General features: G+C 60.6%; 2 protein-coding genes across 16 annotated transcripts in view; one reads left to right on the top strand and one right to left on the bottom strand.

The window, feature by feature from the left end:
- DENND1A (DENN domain containing 1A) overlaps positions 1–5916 on the top strand; it is a 542897-nt gene extending 536981 nt beyond the window's left edge. For all 12 annotated transcript variants that reach the window (XM_054501506.2, XM_054501505.2, XM_054501502.2 and 9 more), the window contains 2 exons: positions 1642–1900; positions 2934–5916. In XM_054501506.2, coding sequence (XP_054357481.1) covers positions 1642–1900; positions 2934–4145 — 1471 coding nt within the window. In that variant the 3' untranslated portion in view covers positions 4146–5916. The remainder of the gene's footprint in view (positions 1–1641; positions 1901–2933) is intronic.
- The window catches only part of CRB2 (crumbs cell polarity complex component 2), a 38359-nt gene continuing 22683 nt past the window's right edge, over positions 5632–21307 (bottom strand). For all 4 annotated transcript variants that reach the window (XM_063650294.1, XM_063650296.1, XM_063650295.1 and 1 more), the window contains exons 3-13: positions 19472–19667; positions 19214–19353; positions 18234–18419; positions 17929–18042; positions 14561–15433; positions 13963–14471; positions 13200–13365; positions 11617–12403; positions 10842–10958; positions 10191–10317; positions 5632–8689 (exon numbers count right to left, since the gene is read on the bottom strand). In XM_063650294.1, the coding sequence (XP_063506364.1) occupies positions 8465–8689; positions 10191–10317; positions 10842–10958; positions 11617–12403; positions 13200–13365; positions 13963–14471; positions 14561–15433; positions 17929–18042; positions 18234–18419; positions 19214–19353; positions 19472–19667 (3440 nt within the window). In that variant the 3' untranslated portion in view covers positions 5632–8464. The remainder of the gene's footprint in view (positions 8690–10190; positions 10318–10841; positions 10959–11616; positions 12404–13199; positions 13366–13962; positions 14472–14560; positions 15434–17928; positions 18043–18233; positions 18420–19213; positions 19354–19471; positions 19668–21307) is intronic.

Genomic DNA, 21307 nt, shown 5'->3' with positions numbered 1-21307 from the left:
GATCCTACCCTTGACCGCCAGGTGGTGCCCTTCCTCCACTTTACCAGTGTCACGGGCACCATCTCCGCCTGACGTAGGGCCACCACCAGCCCCAGACTTGGGGTTAGAAGAGGCGAGATGTGGCCAGGCACGGTGGCTCACACCTGTAATCTCAGCACTTTGGGAGGCTGAGGCGGGCGGATCATGAGGTCAGGAGTTCGAGACCAGCCTGGCCAACATAGTGAAACCCCGTCTCTACTAAAAATACAAAAAATTAGCCGGGCGTGGTGGCGGGCGCCTGTAATTCCAGCTACTCAGGAGGCTAAGGCAAGAGAATTGCTTGAACTTGGGAGGCGGAGGTTGCAGTGAGCCCAGATTGTGCCATTGCACTCCAGCCTGGGAGACGAGAGTGAAACTCCGTCTCAAAAATAAAATAAAAAATAAAAAAGGCGAGATGCAGTTCCCACTGGGGCTCCACTAGAGGTCAGGGTTGACCCAGGCGCTGCCTCTCCATCCACACAGTGGTGCCCTGGGACTCAGGACCAAGGGAAGGGAAGGCAAGGCAAGTGGAACCCTTTGTTACCTATACTTGGATTTTTGTTTTGTTTTTTGCTTTTTTGTTTTGTTTTGAGACAGGGTCTCGCTCTGTCGCTCAGGCTGGAGTGCAGTGTTGTGATCTTGGCTCACTGCAACCTCCACCTCCCAGGTTCAAGCAATTCCCATGCCTCAGTCACCCGAGTAGCTGAGACTACAGGCACGCACCACCACACCCCGCAAATTTTTGTGTTTTTAGTAGAGACACGGTTTCACCATGTTGGCCAGGCTGGTCTCGAACTCCTGAACTCAAGTGACCCACCCGCCTCGGCCTCTCAAAGTGCTGGGATTACAGGCGTGAGCCACCGTGCCCAGCCAATGACTGCAAGGTTTTGATGTGTAAAAGTATAGAAAGCTGTTAGCAGAAGAGCCTGTGTGACAGCCGTGCTCACTGGTAGGCGATGGATGCTGTAACCAACCTCTGCGTGTCTGCTGTGTGCCGGGCACCGCATTTGCTCATGTAACCACCACCACCACCTGAGCGCCTGAGGCTCAGAGAGTTAAGTGACCTGCCAAAGGTCCCACAGCAAGAAATAGCATGACCAGAGGTGGAACCAAGGTTAGCAGGGCAAGCTTAAGCCCAGACAGTTCCCCTGGAGAGTTTCCCCAGCCCAGTTCCCCATGAGCTGTTCACAGAACCCGACTGTGGCTGTGCCTAGGCCACCAAACAAACAGCAGAGCAGGGCGGGAGCAAGAGGAGCATGACTGCCGGCCTGTGAGCCCCCTTCCAGTCCTGTCTGTTCCTCACACCTTGTCTGAATGGCTCACAAGCCCACTAGCCAGTTTTATGAAAGGACCTGTAGTTTGGGGGGCACTAAATGGGTCCCTTCAGTGCAAGTGAGAGCCAAAGCGAGTTGCCCCAGTTCACAGCCCCAGGCCCATCGGCATGCCCAGCTTGCACCCTCGCAGCCTTCCAGACTCCTGCCCTCACGGAGACCCCGGGACACTCTCCTGTCCCGAAGGCTCCTGCCTGCACCCCTCAAGCCCTCAGTGTGCTTGGGCTGGAGGCCGCTTGCTCCTCCCGTGAAGCCCTGGGTGGGAGAGTGCAGCCTGCTCTGTCCCCCGCAGGCCGCAGCCGTATCGGACACTCAGGGAGTCAGACAGTGCGGAAGGCGACGAGGCAGAGAGTCCAGAGCAGCAAGTGCGGAAGCCCACAGGCCCTGTCCCAGCTCCCCCTGACCGGGCTGCCAGCATCGACCTTCTGGAAGATGTCTTCAGCAACCTGGACATGGAGGCCGCACTGCAGCCACTGGGCCAGGCCAAGAGCTTGGAGGACCTTCGTGCCCCCAAAGACCTGAGGGAGCAGCCAGGGACCTTTGACTATCAGGTATGGCATGGGCAAGGGAGGGTATCTGCCGGGGGCCGGCACTGTCTGCACACGAGGTGGGACCCCCATGTGACAGTGGAAGACACTAAGGAAGAAACAGTGACTTTCCAAGGCCCTCAGCCAATGCTCAGGGTCAGTGTGACTGTAAACACCTCCCAGGGTGCCGGGGCCCACACCACCCTAACAGTGACGGTAGGAGAAGATGCTAGAGCCCGATGGAAACTTGCCTCACTCTGTGTGTGCATCAGACATGGGGTGGGGTGGGTGCTGCCAGCCACTCTCCTCGCACCCCCAGGGAGGGCTGCAGCCCCTGCTGGAACTGGGATTGCGTCCATCCCTGCCAGGGCTCCTTGACAGAGCCTGTGGATGAAAGTTCTTGGTTCTGCATTAGGAATGCAAATCAGTGTGTAATTCCCATTGTGACGTCCAATCCATCACATCCCCTCTCGGTGCCTCAGTTTCCTCACCTGCAAGTGGAGGCTTCTGACTTTGCATCACTGGGTCACACTGTGGGGTTCACAGAGCTCCAGTCATTCATGAATGTTCCCTGCTGGGAACAAGGACCTGGGCCAGGAGAAAGGGACTGGCGCCCAGGCCGTGTGGCTTGCAAGTGGCAGAGCCAGGACTCCAACTTGGCCTCCTCCTTTCTCCCCAGCCAGGGTGCCTTCTACCAGGCCCTGAGTCTCACTTGCCCTCCTGGGCTTACAGGTGATTGCGGGTGCCTGCGATCTAAAAAGTAAAAAGGGCCAGCTGGTAGCTGGAGTCACTTTCCTGAAACTCCTTGGCAACCACCACTGGCGTAAAGGGACGAGAGCTTTCTCTTGAGTTCCCGGAGCACAGGCTTGGAGTCCCAGCACACCTGGGTCCTCTGCTGGTAACCTGGGGGAGCCCCCAGCTGTTCCAAGTCCGAGGAGCTGATCAGCCACACACTTAGTCCCAGCACACATTCAGCACGCAGGAGTGGTGTGGGAATGGGCACACATATGTCCCAACTCAGCCTGTGGTCACTGCCGCCCTCCTTCCCTCCCAACAGAGGCTGGACCTGGGCGGGAGTGAGAGGAGCCGTGGGGTGACAGTGGCCTTGAAGCTCACCCACCCATACAACAAGCTCTGGAGTCTGGGCCAGGACGACATGGCCATCCCCAGCAAGCCCCCAGCTGCCTCCCCTGAGAAGCCCTCGGCCCTGCTCGGGAACTCCCTGGCCCTGCCTCGAAGGCCCCAGAATCGGGACAGCATCCTGAACCCCAGTGACAAGGAGGAGGTGCCCACCCCTACTCTGGGCAGCATCACCATCCCCCGGCCCCAAGGCAGGAAGACCCCAGAGCTGGGCATCGTGCCTCCACCGCCCATTCCCCGCCCGGCCAAGCTCCAGGCTGCCGGCGCCGCACTTGGTGACTTCTCAGAGCGGCTGCAGACGGATCGGGACAGGCGAGCTGCCCTGAGTCCAGGGCTCCTCCCTGGTGTTGTCCCCCAAGGCCCCACTGAACTGCTCCAGCCGCTCAGCCCCGGCCCCGGGGCTGCAGGCACGAGCAGTGATGCCCTGCTCGCCCTCCTGGACCCGCTCAGCACAGCCTGGTCAGGCAGCACCCTCCCGCCACACCCCGCCACCCCGAATGTAGCCACCCCATTCACCCCCCAATTCTGCTTCCCCCCTGCGGGGACACCGGCCCCATTCCCACAGCCACCACTCAACCCCTTTGTCCCATCCATGCCAGCAGCCCCGCCCACCCTGCCTCTGGTCTCCACAGCAGCCGGGCCTTTCGGGGCCCCTCCAGCTTCCCTGGGGCCGGCTTTTGCGTCCGGCCTCTTGCTGTCCAGTGCTGGCTTCTGTGTCCCTCACAGGTCTCAGCCCAACCTCTCCGCCCTCTCCATGCCCAACCTCTTTGGCCAGATGCCCATGGGCACCCACACGAGCCCCCTACAGCCGCTGGGTCCCCCAGCAGTTGCCCCATCGAGGATCCGAACGTTGCCCCTGGCCCGCTCAAGTGCCAGGGCTGCTGAGGCCAAGCAGGGGCTGGCCCTGAGGCCTGGAGACCCCCCGCTTCTGCCTCCCAGGCCCCCCCAAGGCCTGGAGCCAACACTGCAGCCCTCTGCTCCTCAACAGGCCAGAGACCCCTTTGAGGATTTGTTACAGAAAACCAAGCAAGACGTGAGCCCGAGTCCGGCCCTGGCCCCGGCCCCGGCCCCGGCCCCAGCCCCAGACTCAGTGGAGCAGCTCAGGAAGCAGTGGGAGACCTTCGAGTGAGCCGGGCCCTGAGGGTGGGGGAATGCACCGAGGCCCGAGAGTCCGTCCACTGCTGCGGTTCCGAGGCTCCCCCGCCACTCTCTCTCTGCCCAGGTTCTGCTGGTGGGAAGGGATGGGACCCCTCTCTGCTGCCCCCCTCCTCCCCTCCACACTGCCCATCTCTGAGGTCTGGCCCTGGGGAATGGCACCAGTTCCAGCCTGGGAATCAACCCAGTTCCTGAGTGCCCATCCCACCCCGCGGTTGCCCCTCCTCGGCACCTTTGATTGGGTTTTGCACTAAAGAGGTCAGCTGGGCCAATGATTGCTCCAGACCAAGTCCTACCCACCTTCCCCCCTGGAAGTGTCCCTAGAGGCTCCAAAGGCCTCTCCTCCGAGCCCAGCTCTCCTGTCTCCTCCACAGCCGGGCCCTGCACGCCCACCTCCTCAGACACAGGTGACAGGGTTACCCTCCAGTTTGAGCTCATCTGCATGAGACACAGGCGGCTTGGGGTTGAAGTTAGTTAGTTAGGACTCCTCCTGGGCTGGAGGATTTACCTGGTGGGCCACTTCCAGACTGTTTCTAGCAATATAGACACACATTCTTTCCTGTGTCTTCACCCCAAAACTTCGGTTGATTCTGACCTGGGAGGATCTGGGGACCAGGGGGTCTTGGGTTGCCTTGTGATACACAGCCCCAGCCACCCTGCACGGGGGCTGCGACCACCAGCAACTTTGATTTATAGAAGGAAAATGGAAACCCCCATCTGAGTATTTGGGCTATCTATCTGAGTATTTGGGAAGAGCCCCCAGCCCTCGTCCAGCTCTGGCACGCTGATACCTCCAGGTTCTCCTCTGTCAAAGCTGGGCCTCAGCCTCAGCCTCTTGTCAGCTGGAGCTTTGTGGGCAAAGCTGAGAAACTGCGACCCAGATTTCAACTCGAAGGTCAAGCTGAATGCCTCAGACTGATGTGGAAGGCAGCTGGCCTTCCTGGGTTGGAACGAGGCAGTGGCCCTGAGCCCCTTCTCCAGGGCCGGGTAGAAAGGACAAACTTGGTCTCTGCCTCGGGGAAGCAGAAGGAGGGCTAGAAGCCAGTTCCTCCCCACCAGCACAGAAACCTCCTGAGGCCAACGTCACCAAAGTTAGATTGAATGTTTTATTATCTTTTTCCTTTTTACCTTATTGATTTGATGAATCTTGAAATGGATTCATTTCCATAAACCAAGTATGGCCCGACCATTTAAGAAAACAACCATCTGAGACACGCAGGAAATTGTGAGCATTTCGACCCGAGCTCTCATTTCCTATTTGTGAAGGGTCAGATACAGTCTACCCAGGGGTGTTTGAGGGGGATGGGGGGGGGTCTCGAGATGTCACCCAGGGAGCCCCCTGTGTCTGAGAGGCTGCCACTGCTGCACATAGTGAGGCTTGGCGGCTGTCCTGGCGCATGGCTCTTCCTCGGTCAACCGTGACCTGTCTGGCTCAGGAATGGGCTCTGGCTGCTGGGGGAGCCGTGTCACTCCTGGGCCATGGGGACACCTCCCGGGCACTTAGGTGTTTCAGCATAGATTCCAGTCTCACTCCTTGGGCAGACCCCCAGGCCCCATCCGGGATAGGGCAGATAGGTGCTGGTGGCCCCAGGGAAGGAGGGTGTGTACCCCAAGGCCCCCTGGCTGTGCTGGGGGGCTGGGGTGAGCGCTCCATGTTCACATGAGCACTGCTGCCTCTTCACTTTTGGGACTTCACAGACCCAAGGATGAACTTTGTGTGCATTCAATAAAATTATCTTGGGGAAGAGGCTGGCATCCCCGTGTCCTTGAAGCTTTTGGGGAGGGGAGGCCCCGCACGCGCCCGGAGCCATCCTCACCACCTGCTCCTGTAGAGGCGGGGGCCAGGCGTGGAGCAGTTAGGGAAGGAGTCAACTCCCCGCACCCTCCCAAGCCGGTGCCCACTCAGGGCTCTAAGCCAGCTCATGCTCTGCCCCTCACAGCCTAGGCACGGGGTTGGGCTGGCAACAGGCCTGCTCAGCCCTGCTGGGGCCATGGGGCAGACTGCAGGCCACCAACAATGTTGAGGGCACCCAGGAGCCAGGAAAGAGTTCAAGGGGACACCTGGCAAGTCACCCCCACAGGTCTCTCATTAGCAAGAACAGAGCCTGGGAATCTGCCTCTGTTGGACGCTGGTGTTTGGAGCGGGGGGAATGCAGACCAATCGACCACCCATAGTGAGCGTGGAATATGCCCAGTCACACCACCCACCCCCTCCGACTCGCCCGTCACCTGACCATGGCCCCCCTTGCAGGACTGACAGGCCTAAAAATGACAGGCATCCAGGCCAGGCCGGGCGCGGTGGCTCACACCCATCATCCCACACCTGTCATCCCAACACTTTGGGAGGCTGGGGCAGGTGGATCACAAGGTCAGGAGTTCAAGACCAGCCTGGCCAAGATGGTGAAACCCTGTCTCTACTAAAAGCAGACACCTGTAATTCCCAGCTACTCCGGAGGCTGAGGCAGGGAATTGCTTGAACCTGGGAGGCAGAGGTCGCAGTGAGCCGAGATGGTGCCACTGCACTCCAGCCTGGGTGACAGAGCTAGACTCCATCTCAAAAAAAAAAAAAACAAAAAAAACCAGGCACCCAAACCCACAGGAACCAGGAAGAGGACAGGGGACAGCCAGCTTTCATCTGCATGTTGGGTTCCATATAAAATGTCCTAGGAGTTACAGCTGACACAGGTTTTCCAAATCTCTAACTCAATAAACTGACCCTGCAACCAGCTGCCACCTCCCCACGTTCCCAAGGGTTGTAGACAAAGTTCAGGGAAAGGTGGTCCCACCTCCTACAGGATAAGGACCAAGCAAGCCCCTGAGCCTGATGTTCAGGGTCCTCTCTATCCCAGCCTCTGCTGACTTCCCAGTCCCCCAAGTTGTCACGTGGCTCCCCACCTTGGATTGGACACCCATGCCTCTGGGACCTGCCGACACCGAAAGGAAAAGCTGACGGTCAACCCAAAAGTGTAAACGGATCTCCTGGCCTGGGAAGCAGGAAGGACGAAAGGGCACACCTCCAGGTCCATGAAGCCGGAAGGAGGCCAGGCCCTCAGGCAGCTGCCCTTCAGGGATGGGAGGTCACAGTGTGATGGGCATCACCGGGGAAGGGGCTGGGAGCAAGCAGCAGAGTCTCCTCTGAGTCGGCCTCTGCAGGCCCAGCCCCGACTCAGGCAGCGCCAGTGTTCACTGAGCCCCTGTACTCAGCAGACAACCCAGAGGGCTTCCTTCGAGTCCTCTCGCCGAGTCTGTGTAGAGGCAACTAGTCATCAGGGAAAGGAGTGAGCTCACCAGGCTGCTAGGGAGGACCAGAGCTGGAGAACCAGAGGTGGTCAGGTGAGCTGGGGGGGCTCGGGGCGGGAGAAGGGTTGCTCTGTCATCCTCATCCCAGAAGGACACCCAGACGGTCCTTCCCATCAGACGGCAGTTGACGACTTCCAGATTCTTTCCCCACTGTCGTCCTCTCTGATCCGCACAACAGCCCTGTGAGGTAGGCAGTGGGTGCCTTCCCCCTTTGACAAATGACCACAGCAGGGTGGGAAGCTCAAGGCAGCCCCTCCTCTGCTCCCTCGGGCTGCTCCGGCTGAGGGGGCAGGTGGGTCTGTGGTTCCCTCACATGACTGGCTCTGGCTTCTGGCAGACAGACCTGCCTGAAGGGACATTTGTCCTAGGAGCCAGAAGCCCACTCAGCCTCTGCTAGTGGCCTTCCCTGACTTCCCAGCTGCCTCCACAGCAGGAGCAGCCCCCAGAGGCGGGGAAGGAGGTACCTGGGCAACCCCAGCCTGGCCTCCTGGAGAACATGCAGCCTTGGGCCGCCCCTGCCCTAGGACTGTAATGATTGACCCCATGGTGCAGCCGCCACCTCCTGGGATCAGCTACACCCATCACAGTCATAGACACACAGCAAACGCAGCAGACATGCCCTGGAGCCATGTCAGGACACACTCACACTAGCATCTGCAGACTAACACGGGCCCAGGTCCACACTCTCACACACTCCTCCAGATACACACACTCCTGAACACACTATGTGAACCCACGTGTGCCCTCCCATGCATAGCCATACACCTGCCAAGGCGGAACCCCGAGGGTGGGATGGAGAAGTCCGCAGCCTCTCTAGGCCTGTTTCCCTGAGTTGCTCCCCTCGTCCTCCATCCACAATGAGGCAGAGGCAGAGGCTGCCAGCCAAGGGGACACTTCCATAGCAATGTCCCGAGCCCTGGAAGCAGCTTCCTTGGGTCTCCAGGTAGAAACCATTCAGGACCTCCAGGTGCTGGTGCTGGCAGCCAGGCTGGCCTAGATGAGTCTCTCCTCCGGTGGCACCTTGAGGACACTGTCCATCTCCAGCCGGGCCCCAGCCACCTCCTGCTGGCTTGGGCTGTAGGTGCCCTCAGACTGGCGGCGCTTTCGGGCTGCCAGGATCCCTGAAAGGAGGCCCAGGAGGAGGAGGAGGAGGCAGGCACAGGCTGCAGGCACGGCCACCTCCAGCAATGGGAATGGCAGCGGCAGGGGCAGGCCCTTCTGCAAGAGACACAACACCGAGGCCTAAGACCACAGAGAAGGGGAGGACTCTGGGGCCCTCAGAGAGCAGAGAGCGCAGCACAGGGACCTGCTCAGAGAAAATCAGAGCTGGGAGCAGGCTGCCCTGGGAGCGGTGAAGACCCGGCCCCAGGGGTGTGCAGGCAAGTGCCAGGAAACCACCTGTCAGAGCCACTGCTCAGGGAGTCCTATACAACAAAGGAGTTCTGGCTAGAAGGACAGAGATGGGCGTTTATTGAACACCTGGCAGGAGCTAAGCAGGGTGCATGGGTTTCACAGAAGCCTAACAAGGGTCTGATGAGGCAGAGCAGAAGCAGGGGCTGGCTGAGCGGCCCTCTGCCACAATAGCAAGGTCAGAATCCACTGGGGCCCACCTGCGGGGGCGGGGTGGCAGGGGGGCCAGGGGGCTGTTATGACAGCTTGTCCCTGCAAGCCTTGGCCCAGGCTTCAGGGAGCCCAGCAAACCTCCTTGCTGTCTCCAGTCACAGGCTCCCAGGATTCCCCATCAAAGCCTCCACATGCCTGGGACTCTGAAGTCCCAGGACGCGAGGATTCCAGAGGCACGGGCTCTGGGACTCACCAGCCTCCCTCTGTACCTCCAGGCTTCTCAGCCCACTGTGACCTGGGTCCTAAAACTGGAGAGGAAAGTTCCTCTGGTCCTGAGAGGGCCCTGCCAGCCTCCACCCCTGGACATTTTGAGGGAGGAGCTGTAAAGACATTTCCTCCCCCTGCCCTGGGAGGTGGCTGGGTGGGGAAGCCAGAGGCTGTAAAAGTTCAACTTGAAAGGAAACATTCCCCATAAGCGGAGGGGATTTGCGGTTTAGGACCCAGGCTGCCAGAAGCCTGTGGAGATCAAGGCTGCTCCCCAGACTTCCCTTCCAAGCCTCTCCTTGCCAGCACCCACTCCCCCCACCGTGCCCCAGGAAGGGGTGTGGCGGGGAGGTTCACAGCTCCAGCGCCTGCTGCCTTCGTCTGTCCAGGCTCCTCCTGGGCTGAGCCCCCCGGGGTTGGGGCCAGCCTGCACAGTAGGCAGAGCCTGCTCCAGTGCAGACTCCCAGGCCCCCTGCCCCCTCCGTGTCTTCCTACTCAGGACACTGGCTCAGAAACCCCTGAAGATGAGTCTCCTGGATTCACCAACCTAAATCCCAGAACACCAACATCCTCTTGGCCCTGAGTCCTGGTTGGATTGGCAGAGACCATCTGTCCTCACTGCCACTGCCCTGGGCACTCTGGGGAAGCCCTTGACCCAGTCAGGAGCTTTGTGCTCTTGTCAATAGACGGTGACAGCCCCCAAAGCTCTCCCTGCAGTGGAAATACCTCCTGTGTGGGGGGTGTGATAGGGAACTGAGGCTTCTCTCACTGCCCCACCCCATGACAGAGTGGCCCAGGAACAGCCCCATGGTGCTGCACTCTCTCCCCAGCAGCATCTCGCCAACGGCCCAGCAGGCCACATCCACGGCCCCTCACCCCTGACAACACTCACCGCCACTTCACAGAACTGGCCGGAGAATCTGGCATTGCAGATACATTCAGACACCCCTCCAGCTGCCCGGCAGGTGCCCCCATTCAAGCAGGGGTTGGCTTCACAGGGGAGAGTGGGGACCTGACACCTGGAGAGGGAGGGGGGCTGAGAAAGCGGCTTCCCCCATGGCTGCCTCTTGTGCTCCCAGCTGCTCTGCTGCCCACCGCCCCCTTCAGCAAGCATCAGAGCTTATCCATCCACTGTCCCCATGCGCTGCTGCTGCCCAGCTGGGCCCTGCCAGGTGACCACCTGAGCAGCCGTCACTGAAAAGGACTCTCATCCCATTAGGGTGACAGGGGAGCCTGTGTGAAGGCAGGTGCCCCAGGAGCTGACGCCACTGCCTGCAGGGCCCAGAATCTGCACTTTTACAGTCTCCCACAGGCAGGCTAAGGCTGGGTTTCCAGAACTGCCACCAGGCAACTGCTGCCCAGCAGCAGTCTGTATCACAGAGGATGGCCTTGGGAGTCATGGAAAGAAACTCAAGTGACAATGGTGACTGTGATACCAGGGAAGGGTGAGAAGGTGGGCGAGGACCCCCGCCCCACCCTGGCTGGAGGAACAGCCCTCCACACTCATTGGACCCCCTCACAGTTCCCAGGCCCCCAGACCCACCTCTGGCCAGCAAGACCCTCCAGGCAGCTGCAGTTGGCAGCGGGAGAGCCACCCTCACACGGGCTGCCATCGAGGCAGGTGACATTCAGGCTGCACTCTTTGGATGGGACAGGCAACCTGGGGAGAGAGCAGAGGCTGGAGTGGGTGCAGGACGCCTGGGACCTGCCCTCCCCAGCGCTGTAACCGTGGGCCACCTGAGCCTGTATTCTCATGTATGGAATTCAGGGCCCTCTATCGGTCATGGGATTGAGGTCCCTGATGGGAGGGAAGGGACACGGGGCTGTCACTCGCTTTCCAGCATCTCAGAGGACTCTGAGGACAACAAAGTGTAAGGACTCTGAACAAAAGCAGCTCCTAAACACAACGCCTGGACATTCTTTGAGGGGAGAGGGAGGGGTCAGGCCACAGCCAGATCCCCTTCCACACGCTGGGCTCCTGGATGAGCCACTGCCAGATGAATAAGGGAAGCGCCAAAGCTCGACCCCCTCCCTCCACCCCAACCAGCGACCAATAGGGATGAACCTCCGTGTAAGCGGCAGGCGGCTCCCAGCCCCAGACCACAGCGCTGTTTATCTGAAATTCCAGGCTAACTGGGTGTGCTTTGATCTGTGTTTTATAAGGAAATTTATCAAATTAAACTGTCCTCCTCATGTCACAGATAAGGACATGAGGACCAGGGAAGGGAAGCGACTCATCCACACACCTGGCAGACTTCTCTGCCCCACCACAGCCCCAGGGGGCATTCGCAGCCCGCCCCCCTGCCCAGCCGTCCCACCTGCAGCGCGGGCCCCCGAAACCAGGCGGGCAGCGGCACTCGAAGCGGCCGTCGGGGTGCGTGTGACAGCGGCCACGGGCGCAGGGCGCTGAGTGACAGGGGTCGACGTGGGCTTCGCAGCGCGGGCCCTCCCAACCCGGGCTGCAGGCGCAGGCGAAGGCGTCGAAGAGGTCACGGCAGGCACCGCCGTGCAGACAGGGCGAGGGCGCACACACAGGCCCGCCGCGGCAGCCGAGGATCGGGGCCGGCGTCCCAGGCCAAGCCGCGAAGTGCTCTCGGGCGCCGGGGGCCGCGCCAGGCCGGGGCCGCGCCAAGGGCAGGGGCAGGCCCCCCAGCGCCACGCGGCCCAAGCAGCCGGTGAAGTTCTCCGCCAGCAGGATGCGCGCAGCACCTGGGCCCTGCAGGAAGCCCAGGTCACTGGCCAGGCCGCGCAGCGCCACCGGGGTGGCCACACCATCCAGCCACAGCAGCCAGCGCGAGGTGGCGGCCGCCGGGCGCTCCATGGCCAGGCGCACGCGGTGCCAGGCACCATCGGCCACGCGTGGCCCGGGTATGGGCAGCACAGCGCCGGGCAGGCCGTGACCTCCGCGCACGCCCCCCGCCAGCGAGCCGTTGCGCACCGCCAGCCACACGCCTTCCAGGGCGCCCGCCGCGGCACGCAGCAGCCAGGCCTCGGAGTCGCGCGTGCGAAAGGCCAGCGACAGGCCGCCGAGCGAGCGCCCTGACGACGCGTTGTGCCCGCTGAACGCGGCTGGGGGACCCTCGCGGAACGTGGCTTCCGCCACACCTGCGGAGAGAAGGAACCTCAGGGAATGGCCCACAGAGCCTTCTCCAGAAATGCCACCTCCCCACTTCCCCCAGCGAGTGGCAGACAGCCATTTACTTGGGGTGGGGCACACGCACCCACCTATCATCTAATCCTGGAAACTGCAGCCGCCCCCCACCACCCTCACTTCTACCCTCAATGTATGTCCTACCCATGGAGGAGCAGTTCCCGGCCAGTGCTGGGGGGTGGGGCGTGATGCCTAGACGACCCTTCAGGTCACAGGCCAGGCAATAGCAACTCCTGGCAGAATCTGGCCCCTTCCCTTCTCGGTGAAGCTGCCCCACCTCATGGCCGAGGCTCGCCCTTCACTGCAGCCAGTCATCTTTGTAAAATGCAGATCTGGTCATGCCCCTCTCCTGCTTAAAACCCTCCAGAGGCTCCCCGCTGTCCTTGGGATAAAGTCAGAGCCGCCTAGCTGGGTGTCGTCCTCAAAGCCCCTACCAACTTTCTCACCCCGTCCCTGCTCGCCCCCTTGCACTTCCGCTGTCCTCGCAGACCTCAGGGACTTGGCACGTGCTATGTCCCCTCCATAAAATATCCTTCCCCCTGTGGCTGTCAGAGGCTGGCCTGGAAACCCAGTACAGGCTCACCTTCTCCAGAAACTCTGTCCCTCGACATGCAGTGGCCCTGCCACACTGCCCTGGGGCTTGGCATGCCTGGTCCACCAGTATCCTACAAGCCCGGAGGGTGCAGATGGGATCTAACCAGCTTGGGTGTCCAGCACCCAGCACGGGAGCTGCCCAGGACACATACTCACACACAAAGCCATCAGGGACCTCCTCACACGTGGCAGGTGGGAGACAGGGCTGGCCGGGACACCACAGCTGCTGGGCACATGTAGGCCCTGTGAAATTGGCAGGGCAGGTACAGTGGAAGTCATTCCAGGTGACGAGGCAAGTCCCACCATTGAAACAGGGGTCAGGCTGTGGGAAAGGCAGGGCAGGGGTTGGCTCAGGACTGCAGTGAGCATCACCCACCATAGCTGGCATTGCAGTGCTTCTTCACTGAGCACCTACTACAGACACAGTATCTCCTCACAAACGAGTGGAGAGGAAGTCGCTAGCATCCCTATTTTACAGATGAGAAAACTGAGGCTCAGTGACGCAAAGCCACTTGCCTGAGTCACCCAGCCAGTAAAGAGAGGAACCAGAGTTCATACCCAAGCTGTTCCAACTCCAGGGCTGGTGGAATTCTGTTCATGATCAAAAGGGTGTCCCGTTCCCCAAGTAGCTCCTGCAGAAAGGCTCAGGCAGCCCTCTATCTCAGTCAGGGTGTCTCTCTCTGACCAGGACTAGCTGGGGGAGGCATGGGGACCACCAGAGGGTAGGAGCAGCTGGACTGAAGAGACGGATGTAAATCTGCCCTGCCACCCTCCTGTAGTGGGACCCTGGGCAGGTCACTTCACCTCCTGAGCCTCACAGTGTCCTCATCAGCAAAGGGACACACTAAGCCCCGGTGACACAGGACAGATCCTGGGAAAAGGACCCCCCGCCCCCCCGCCACCACCACCAGCCACTTACACTGCACATGTCCTCGGAGACGCAGCCCGCGGTGAGGTTCCGGGACTGCCTGCCACTGAGCTCGCTGGGCTGGCTTGAGTTATCCAGTGGCAGAGGAAAGAAGGGGAGGTGGCAGCCATTGAGTCGCAGGTCCTGGAGGCAGCCTCGGAAGGGCCCACCCCAGGGCTGGCTGTCAGCAGCAAGGAGCCTCCCACCCACGTGGACGTGCTGCCCCAGGTCCTGCAGCTGGTCAGGCCCGAAGCTGAGCATCACCAGGTGACGGAGCCCATCATCCCAGCGCCCAGGGAGCACTACAGCAGGACTGCCCGGCGCCTCAGCCCGGATCCGACCCTCGCTCAGGAATACTGTCAGGCCAGCTGCGGAGTCATTGGCAAACTGGAGCAACAGGCCAGCGGGCTCCCGAGTGCGGAGAAGGAAAGACACTGTGAGGTTGGGACCTGGCAGCTCTTGGAGCAGAAAGGAGGCAGAGCTTGGGGTGCCTCCCAAGCCAAAGGTGGCAGCAGGAATCTCTGCAGGGAGAGAAGGTGCCAGGTGTGAGGCCTGCAGGCTGAGGGAGCCAGATCTCAGGTGCTGCCTTCCCACCTGGCTTATTCCTCACCATCGGAGCACGTGGGACCCCTATGGGGCCGGGGACAGTCACAACGGAAATGAGTCCACAGATCCACACAGGACCCTCCATGGACACAAGGCAGAGGCCGGCACTGCTCTCGGCGCTCACAGCCCAGGAGGACGTTCTCACCGAGATCCTCAGGCAGCAGGAGGTGGCCATCCACACGCACGTCCTGGAGGCAGCCTGCAAAGGTTGCGTCCCCCAGCTGGGCAGAGGAGATCCCAGCAGGCAACGGAGCTGCTGAAGCTGTGGAAGCCAGGGCCACAGGACCAGAGGCCACACAGAGCCGGGCAGGGCAGCCCTCATGCCAGAGCCGTAGCTCCAGGGTTGCTAAGTGGAGCACAACCTCCACCTGGTGCCAATGGCTATCGTTTAGGGCCAGGTCCGGCAGTCTCAGGACAAGCACAGTGGTGCCGTGGCTCCAGAGTGTGGCCTGAAGTGTGGCTGCCACCAATGCCAGCTCCAAGCTTTCCTTAGTGTCATTGCGAGTGGCCAAGGTCCCAGCGGGCAGCGTGGTGCGAAACCTCAGTGCCAGACCCAGGGGGCCACCAGCTGGCACTGAGGCCTGAATGGGGCTCCCAGCTATTACAGAAAAGGTGGTATTCTGGCCACAGAAAGAACCATGGGTACCAGGTGGGCAGTGGCAGACATAACTGTGGACCCCAGACTCGAAGATAGGGATGCAGGTGGCAGCCAGCGGGCAGGTGTGGCCCTGGCAGCCAGTGAGCTGCACAGAACAGTCGCGCCCGCCCCAGGTCTCTGGGCACCTGCAGATATAGCCTGCCACATTGTCACTGCAGGTTCCGCCGTGCAGGCAGGGATCCGACAGGCATTCATCCACATCTTCCTCACATGTCGGCCCTTTGGGAGAGACCAAGCCAAGGCTCAGTAATGTCTGGGGCCAGAACCACAGTATTGACCCAGAACTTACATGCCTCTTGTGATAGGGACCTCAGTACCTATCAGCCAAACCAATTCCCAAAGGATTTCTCATGGTCCCCTCAAGTCCCCCGTAGGCCAGAAGCCAAGATGCCCCTTCCCTTCCCATGTCTGGTGAGTGTCCAGGCCCTGTAGATTTCATCTCCTAAACATTTTCCAATGCCTCCTTTCTCCCACCCCCCATCTCCTGCCTTACCAGCTGTCTGGGCTACCGTCCCACATCCCCCAGTTCGCCAGCCTTCAGAAGCCCTCTCCCATCCATCTCCACCAATAGCCAGAGATCCATTTCTAAAGCATCACCAGGCCGGGTTCCTCTGCCGCTTAAGGTCCAATCACTCACCCTGACATTTAAGACACCCTCATGGGCTGGGTCCTACCAGGCTCTCAAGCCTCAATCCTGCTTCCCACAAATCTTGAACTTCCCATTCCTCCAAGCATTTCCTGGAAAGTCCTGACTCTGGGGCTTTGCTCATACTGTTCTGTCTGCTTGGAATGCCTCATTCTCCCTTACCCTTCCTTTCAAACTCCTACTCATCCTGCAAAGCCCAAACTCAAAGGGCCCAGAGGCTTTCCCTAACTCCCAACCTCAAACTACTGTGTCACTCTGCAGTCCCAGGCACAGCTCCCCAGAACCCTGTATTAAAAGTATCTGTTTACTCAGCTGAGATCTTCAGGGACCTGAATATGTCCTTGGTGTCCAGCAAAGGGCCTGGCATGGCTTTTATGGACAGAGTGATGAAATGGAGGAGCTAGTGGGGTAGTGCACGCACCCAAGGCATTCTGAGTGGCCCCCCGCCAGGCTCTAACCCCTCAGTCCCTCTGCCCCAGGGCCCCCACACTGGCTGTGAAGGGGCTGCCTCATCCTCCCTCCAAGGATCCCTTCAGGTGCTCAGGCCCCAGCTTGGGTCCAGAAGCCATAGCCCGCTGTAGCTCAGCCAGAGCCATATCCCAGCTGGAGGAACCCAGGCCCAGAGAAGTCACCAGGGTTTGAAGCCCAGCCCCAATCAGCTCACAAACACCACAGCCTCCTCCTAGGAACCACCACCCACCAACCTCCCCGTGCCCAGGGCCCACATTCCTCCATACCTGCCAGGAGCCACAGGTGGCCCAGCAAGGTCCACAGAGCCCCCAGCTCCATTGCCATGCCCTCCAGACAGGTTAAGAGTGGTGGGCGGGCACTGAGGCTGGGCAAGTTGGGGGGGGGGCAGAGCTCCCTGCCTGGCCCAGCTGCCTCCTTTGGAGCCTGCTCAGGAATGCCAGGCACTGGCCTCCCCCATGCCCAGCACGGCCTAAAGGGAGGGAGGATGGGCAAAGAGCCTAGCCCTGCCGCTGGGGTCCCCCCTCCCTGGCTCTGATCTCAGAGGTCTCACCTCCCTGTCACCCAACAGTGAGCTCAACTGGGAGAGGAGCCGGGTTCCCACTGATACTGGTGAACCTGGGGGATGACACCCCCTCATCCTCTCAGCTGTAAGATGGGGTTTTAAACCCCTGCCTCATAGGGCTGTGGCAAGGAAAACACAAAATGCAGAGCAAATGCTTCCCAGAGGCCAGACGTGCTGTGTGGGCCCACTGTGTGCCAGGCACCCAGGAGGCCATGGCTCTTGGAGCAGGACTTGGGGAACCTCGGCCCATGGAGGCAGTGGATGGGCCTTCAGGACCCCCAGGAGTGTCGGCCATCCAGGGCTGGGGGACACTGAGTCCCACCATCCATCCAGGGCTGGGGGACACTGAGTCCCACCATCCATCCAGGGCTGGGGGACACTGAGTCCCACCATCTCCAGGTAAGTGAGAGGGGGGGAGATGTGACCACCATCTCTTTCCCCTGGTGGAGGAGCCTGTGCCCAGGAGCCTGCCAGGGAGAGGAGGCAGTGTGCCCCCACAGGAATGCGGGCGGGTGTGAGGGAGGTGTTGCAGGCATTCCAGAGGGGGCAGGGACGTTCAGTGTTGGCGGTGGAGTTCCCTGGGCTCACCGGTGTCCTATGTTTGTGCAGCTGCATGTACCCAAGGCAGGGGCAGACTTTCTGAACCCCCAACTCCTGCCTGACAGGCCCTAGCTCCCCAAAGGTCAGAGTCATCCTTCTACAGATGCTGTCCCCTAACTCTCTGCAATAGCCCCCCCTTTCCTTCTCTGTCCTGGCTGAACCACCCCCATCTTCCCTGAAGACCATCCCTCCACACGTTCTCCCAGACAACCTCAGCCCACTATGGCCCCAGCTGCCGGGACTACACTCCTGAGCCCCAGTCTCACCTCCAAAGCGAGTCCTAGTTCAGCCACCCTCAGCGGTCACCTGGGCCCCCATACCCACCTCCTCCGTGATCTCCTCGACCCCATCAATCCACACATCCAGACAGAAGGGACCTTCTCACCCGAGGACCACCAATTCTGATGGTCCCAAGGCCCACCCCACCCCAGACACCTGCGTAGCCATCTGGGCAGTGACACCGGAAGCCATTGGGCAGGTCCTGGCAGCGGCCTCCGTTGAGGCATGACCGTGAGGCACACTCGTCCACCTCCACACCGCAGTCAGCTCCTGTAAGAGGCCCAGCTGTGGGTCCCACCTGCACCCTCAGAGCCAGGAGGGGGCTGAGAGGGTCCATTCTATAGCTAGAGAGACTGAGTCCAAGAGAGAAGGCAGACTCGGATGTGGGGTGGGGTCGTGGGCACAAGATCCCTCTCTGGGCATGTGGACATGGGCTGACCGCTTCCCCAGCAGGGGCTCACCCTCAAAGCCAGGAGGGCAGTGGCACAGGAAGCCCGCAGCATGGCGGAAGCTGAAGGCGCCAGGGAAGGCGGCCTGGACACCCCCGTAGAGGGCCGGGTCAGAGCGCTGCAGGCATCGGCCCCCATGCTGGCAGGGGCTTGATGCACACTCGTCCTCGTCCACCTCGCACAGCTCGCCGCTGTAGCCTGGGGGCACACACACGCGGGCATCAGGTCTCACAGGGTTGCCGGGCAGCACCTCTTCAATATGACCAGGATAGCCAGGGCCAGCAAGGGACCGCAGCTCAGAATAAACCACAAATGGCGAGGGAGGGACGGACTGAGGGCAGCAGGGATGACCACAGCAGCCTTCAGCAGCAGTGGCCTATTAGTGCTATTACTAGTCTTACTACTAATTGTTTTTTTGAGACAGAATCTCACTCTGTTGCCCAGGCTGGAGTGCAGTGGCATGATCTCCGCTCACCTCCACCTCCCGGGTTCAAGCGATTCTCCTGCCTCAGCTTCCCGAGTAGCTGGGACTACAGGCACATGCCACCATGCTCGGCTAATTTTTGTATTTTTAGTAGAGACGGGGTTTCACAATGTTGGCCAGGCTGGTCTCGAACTCCTGACTTCGTGATCCACCCGCCTCAGCCTCCCAAAATGCTGGGATTACAGGCGTGAGCCACCGCACCCGGCCTAGTCTTACTACTATTACTAGCATTAATTACCGAGCCCTTTGCAGCTGTCAGGCCCTTCCCAAGGGCTTCCCAGGCGTCGCACCTTGGAGCTCCCCGCAGCAACCCCGGGACAGGCGCTACGATCAGCCCTATTTTGTAGATCAGGAAACTGAGGCTCCGACAGGTTGCAATCACACACACACTCTGGTCCCGAGGACCCAGCGGGCACTTGCGCACAGCCACGCACCTGCCCCACCGCCCCAGGCCGCACACGCGCACACCTACCCCTCCGCCCCAGGCCGCGCACCTGCACGCACACACCTGGCCAACAGAGGCAGCGGAAGCTCCCGAGGCCCTCGAGGCAGGACGCGTTGTGCGCACAGGGCGCCGATGCGCACTCCAGCACCTCCTGCTCGCAGTGCGTGCCCTCGTAGCCAGTGCCCGCGCAGTCGCACCGGAACCTGGGGGGGGGGGGGGCGCCGGCGGAGCTGAGCGCGCGCCTGCCCCTTCTGCCCGGCGCCTGGCCTCCCCACCCTCGGGCACCCAGCGCCCCGGCCGCCTGCCCCGCCGCTCACTCACCCGTTGACCAGGTCGTGGCACGTGCCCCCGTGCGCGCACGGCTGGCTCTGGCACTCGTCGAGGTCCAGCTGGCAATGGGTGCCCCCGTAGCCCGGCGCGCACACACAGCGGAAGGAGCCCACGCCGTCCAGGCACGAGCCCCCATGCAGGCAGGGCGCTGAGGCGCACTCGTCCACCTCCGTCTCGCAGGTCACGCCTGGACAGGGCAGGGGACACACAGGGTGCAGGATGGACACCCAGAGCAGGGCGGAAGAGGTCACGCCAGCCCTGCTCCAGAGTTAGAGACTCGTGGATTCATTCATTCTGAGCCGGGTGGTGGTGGTGGTGGTGGTTGGCGGGTGGGGGGCAGGTCACGCCAGTAACCGCAGGGGGAGAAACGAGACAGACAGCCCTGCCCTCATGGGGCTCACAGCAGTCTAGGCCAGGACATGGGGGGAGTGATTCAGCCAGTAATTACGTAAATGAGCTGGGTTTTGATATTGCCAAGTTCAAGAAGGAAAGGGGTTGGGTCTTGGGAAAGCAATAGCCGGGGGTCTGCTCTGTTCAGGCAAGGCTTCCTAGAAGAGGAGGCTTTTGAAGGATTCAGATAGGGGACTGTGGGTAGCAGTTGGATTCCAAAGAGACTGCAGCAGGAGGCAAGTTCCGCTCGGGGCAGGGCCATGATGCCCTAGGCGGGGTGCTTGGAGGGTTGGAAGCAAGGGAGAGGGTGGAGGAGGTGAGTCGGGTGGGAGGTGTCAGTGCCTTGGGGACCAGGTAACCTCTGGGTCCATCCTGAAAGTTTCAGACTGGTAAGTGACTTGGTTCCACCTACATTTCAGTTAGTGTTTTTGTGTTTGTTTTTTTGAGACAGACTCTCACTCTGTCGCCCAGGCTGGAGTGCAGTGGCGCAATCTTAGCCCACTGCAATCTCTGCCCACCAGGTTCAAGTGATTCTCGTGCCTCAGCCTGCAGAGTAGCTGGGATTACAGGTGCATGCCACCTTACCCGGCTAATTTTTGTATTTTTTTGTAGGGAAGGGGTTTCACCATGTTGGCCAGGCTGGTCTCCAACTCCTGGCCTCAAGTGATCCACCCACCTCGGCCTCCCGAAGTGCTGGGATTACAGGTGTGAGCCACCGCACCTGGCCCTACCTACTTTTTAGAAGGCCCACTCTGGTGGCTTTCAGACCCCAGAGAGGCAGGAGATGCTTGAGTAGGGTAATCACTCCTCCCAGTGTCCCTGCACTGTCCTGGTTTTAGAACTGAAAGTACCAAGTCCTGGGAACCCTCACAGTCCTGGGCGAATCAAGACAGTTGAGTGACTCTCCCAAGGTGAGGGTGAAGAGGAAGGGAGATGGGGAGTCCCAGGGTTTCAGATACACTGTCTGAGATCATCCTGGACTCACATGTCATTGTAGACTCCAGTAGGCCCTGCCTCCTAAGGGGGGGGCCAGAGGCCCAGCTGACTCCAGCTGGAACCCTCCCCCTTTCTGAGTTCACTGAGCACAAAACATGGCCCCACCTTCCCATAACCCTTCCCTCCTCCCTCCCCATCCCCACTCCCACCCTCTGTGCCAGGGGGAGCCAGGCCTTGTCTGGAAATCCCAAACTCCCCCACCTGGCTTGGAATGGAAAGAGGAGAGAATGAGTCATGGCAGATGCTGCCCCCACTCACATCCACAGCTTACCCAGGAAGAGTCACCCGAAGTGTGCGAGTGCTACACATCCGGGTGCACAACCCACTGCCCGCATAACCCACTGCCCGCACAACCCACTGCCCGCACGTGCACTCAGACTGACTGCAGACACCCCCAGGTACTGGCAGATCTTTACAGATGCAAAACGGAACTTGGAACTA

This window comes from Pongo pygmaeus, chromosome 13 (assembly GCF_028885625.2).
Source record: "Pongo pygmaeus isolate AG05252 chromosome 13, NHGRI_mPonPyg2-v2.0_pri, whole genome shotgun sequence".
In the NCBI taxonomy this organism is placed as follows: domain Eukaryota; kingdom Metazoa; phylum Chordata; class Mammalia; order Primates; family Hominidae; genus Pongo; species Pongo pygmaeus.
This window is presented reverse-complemented; position numbering and strand designations above follow the sequence as displayed.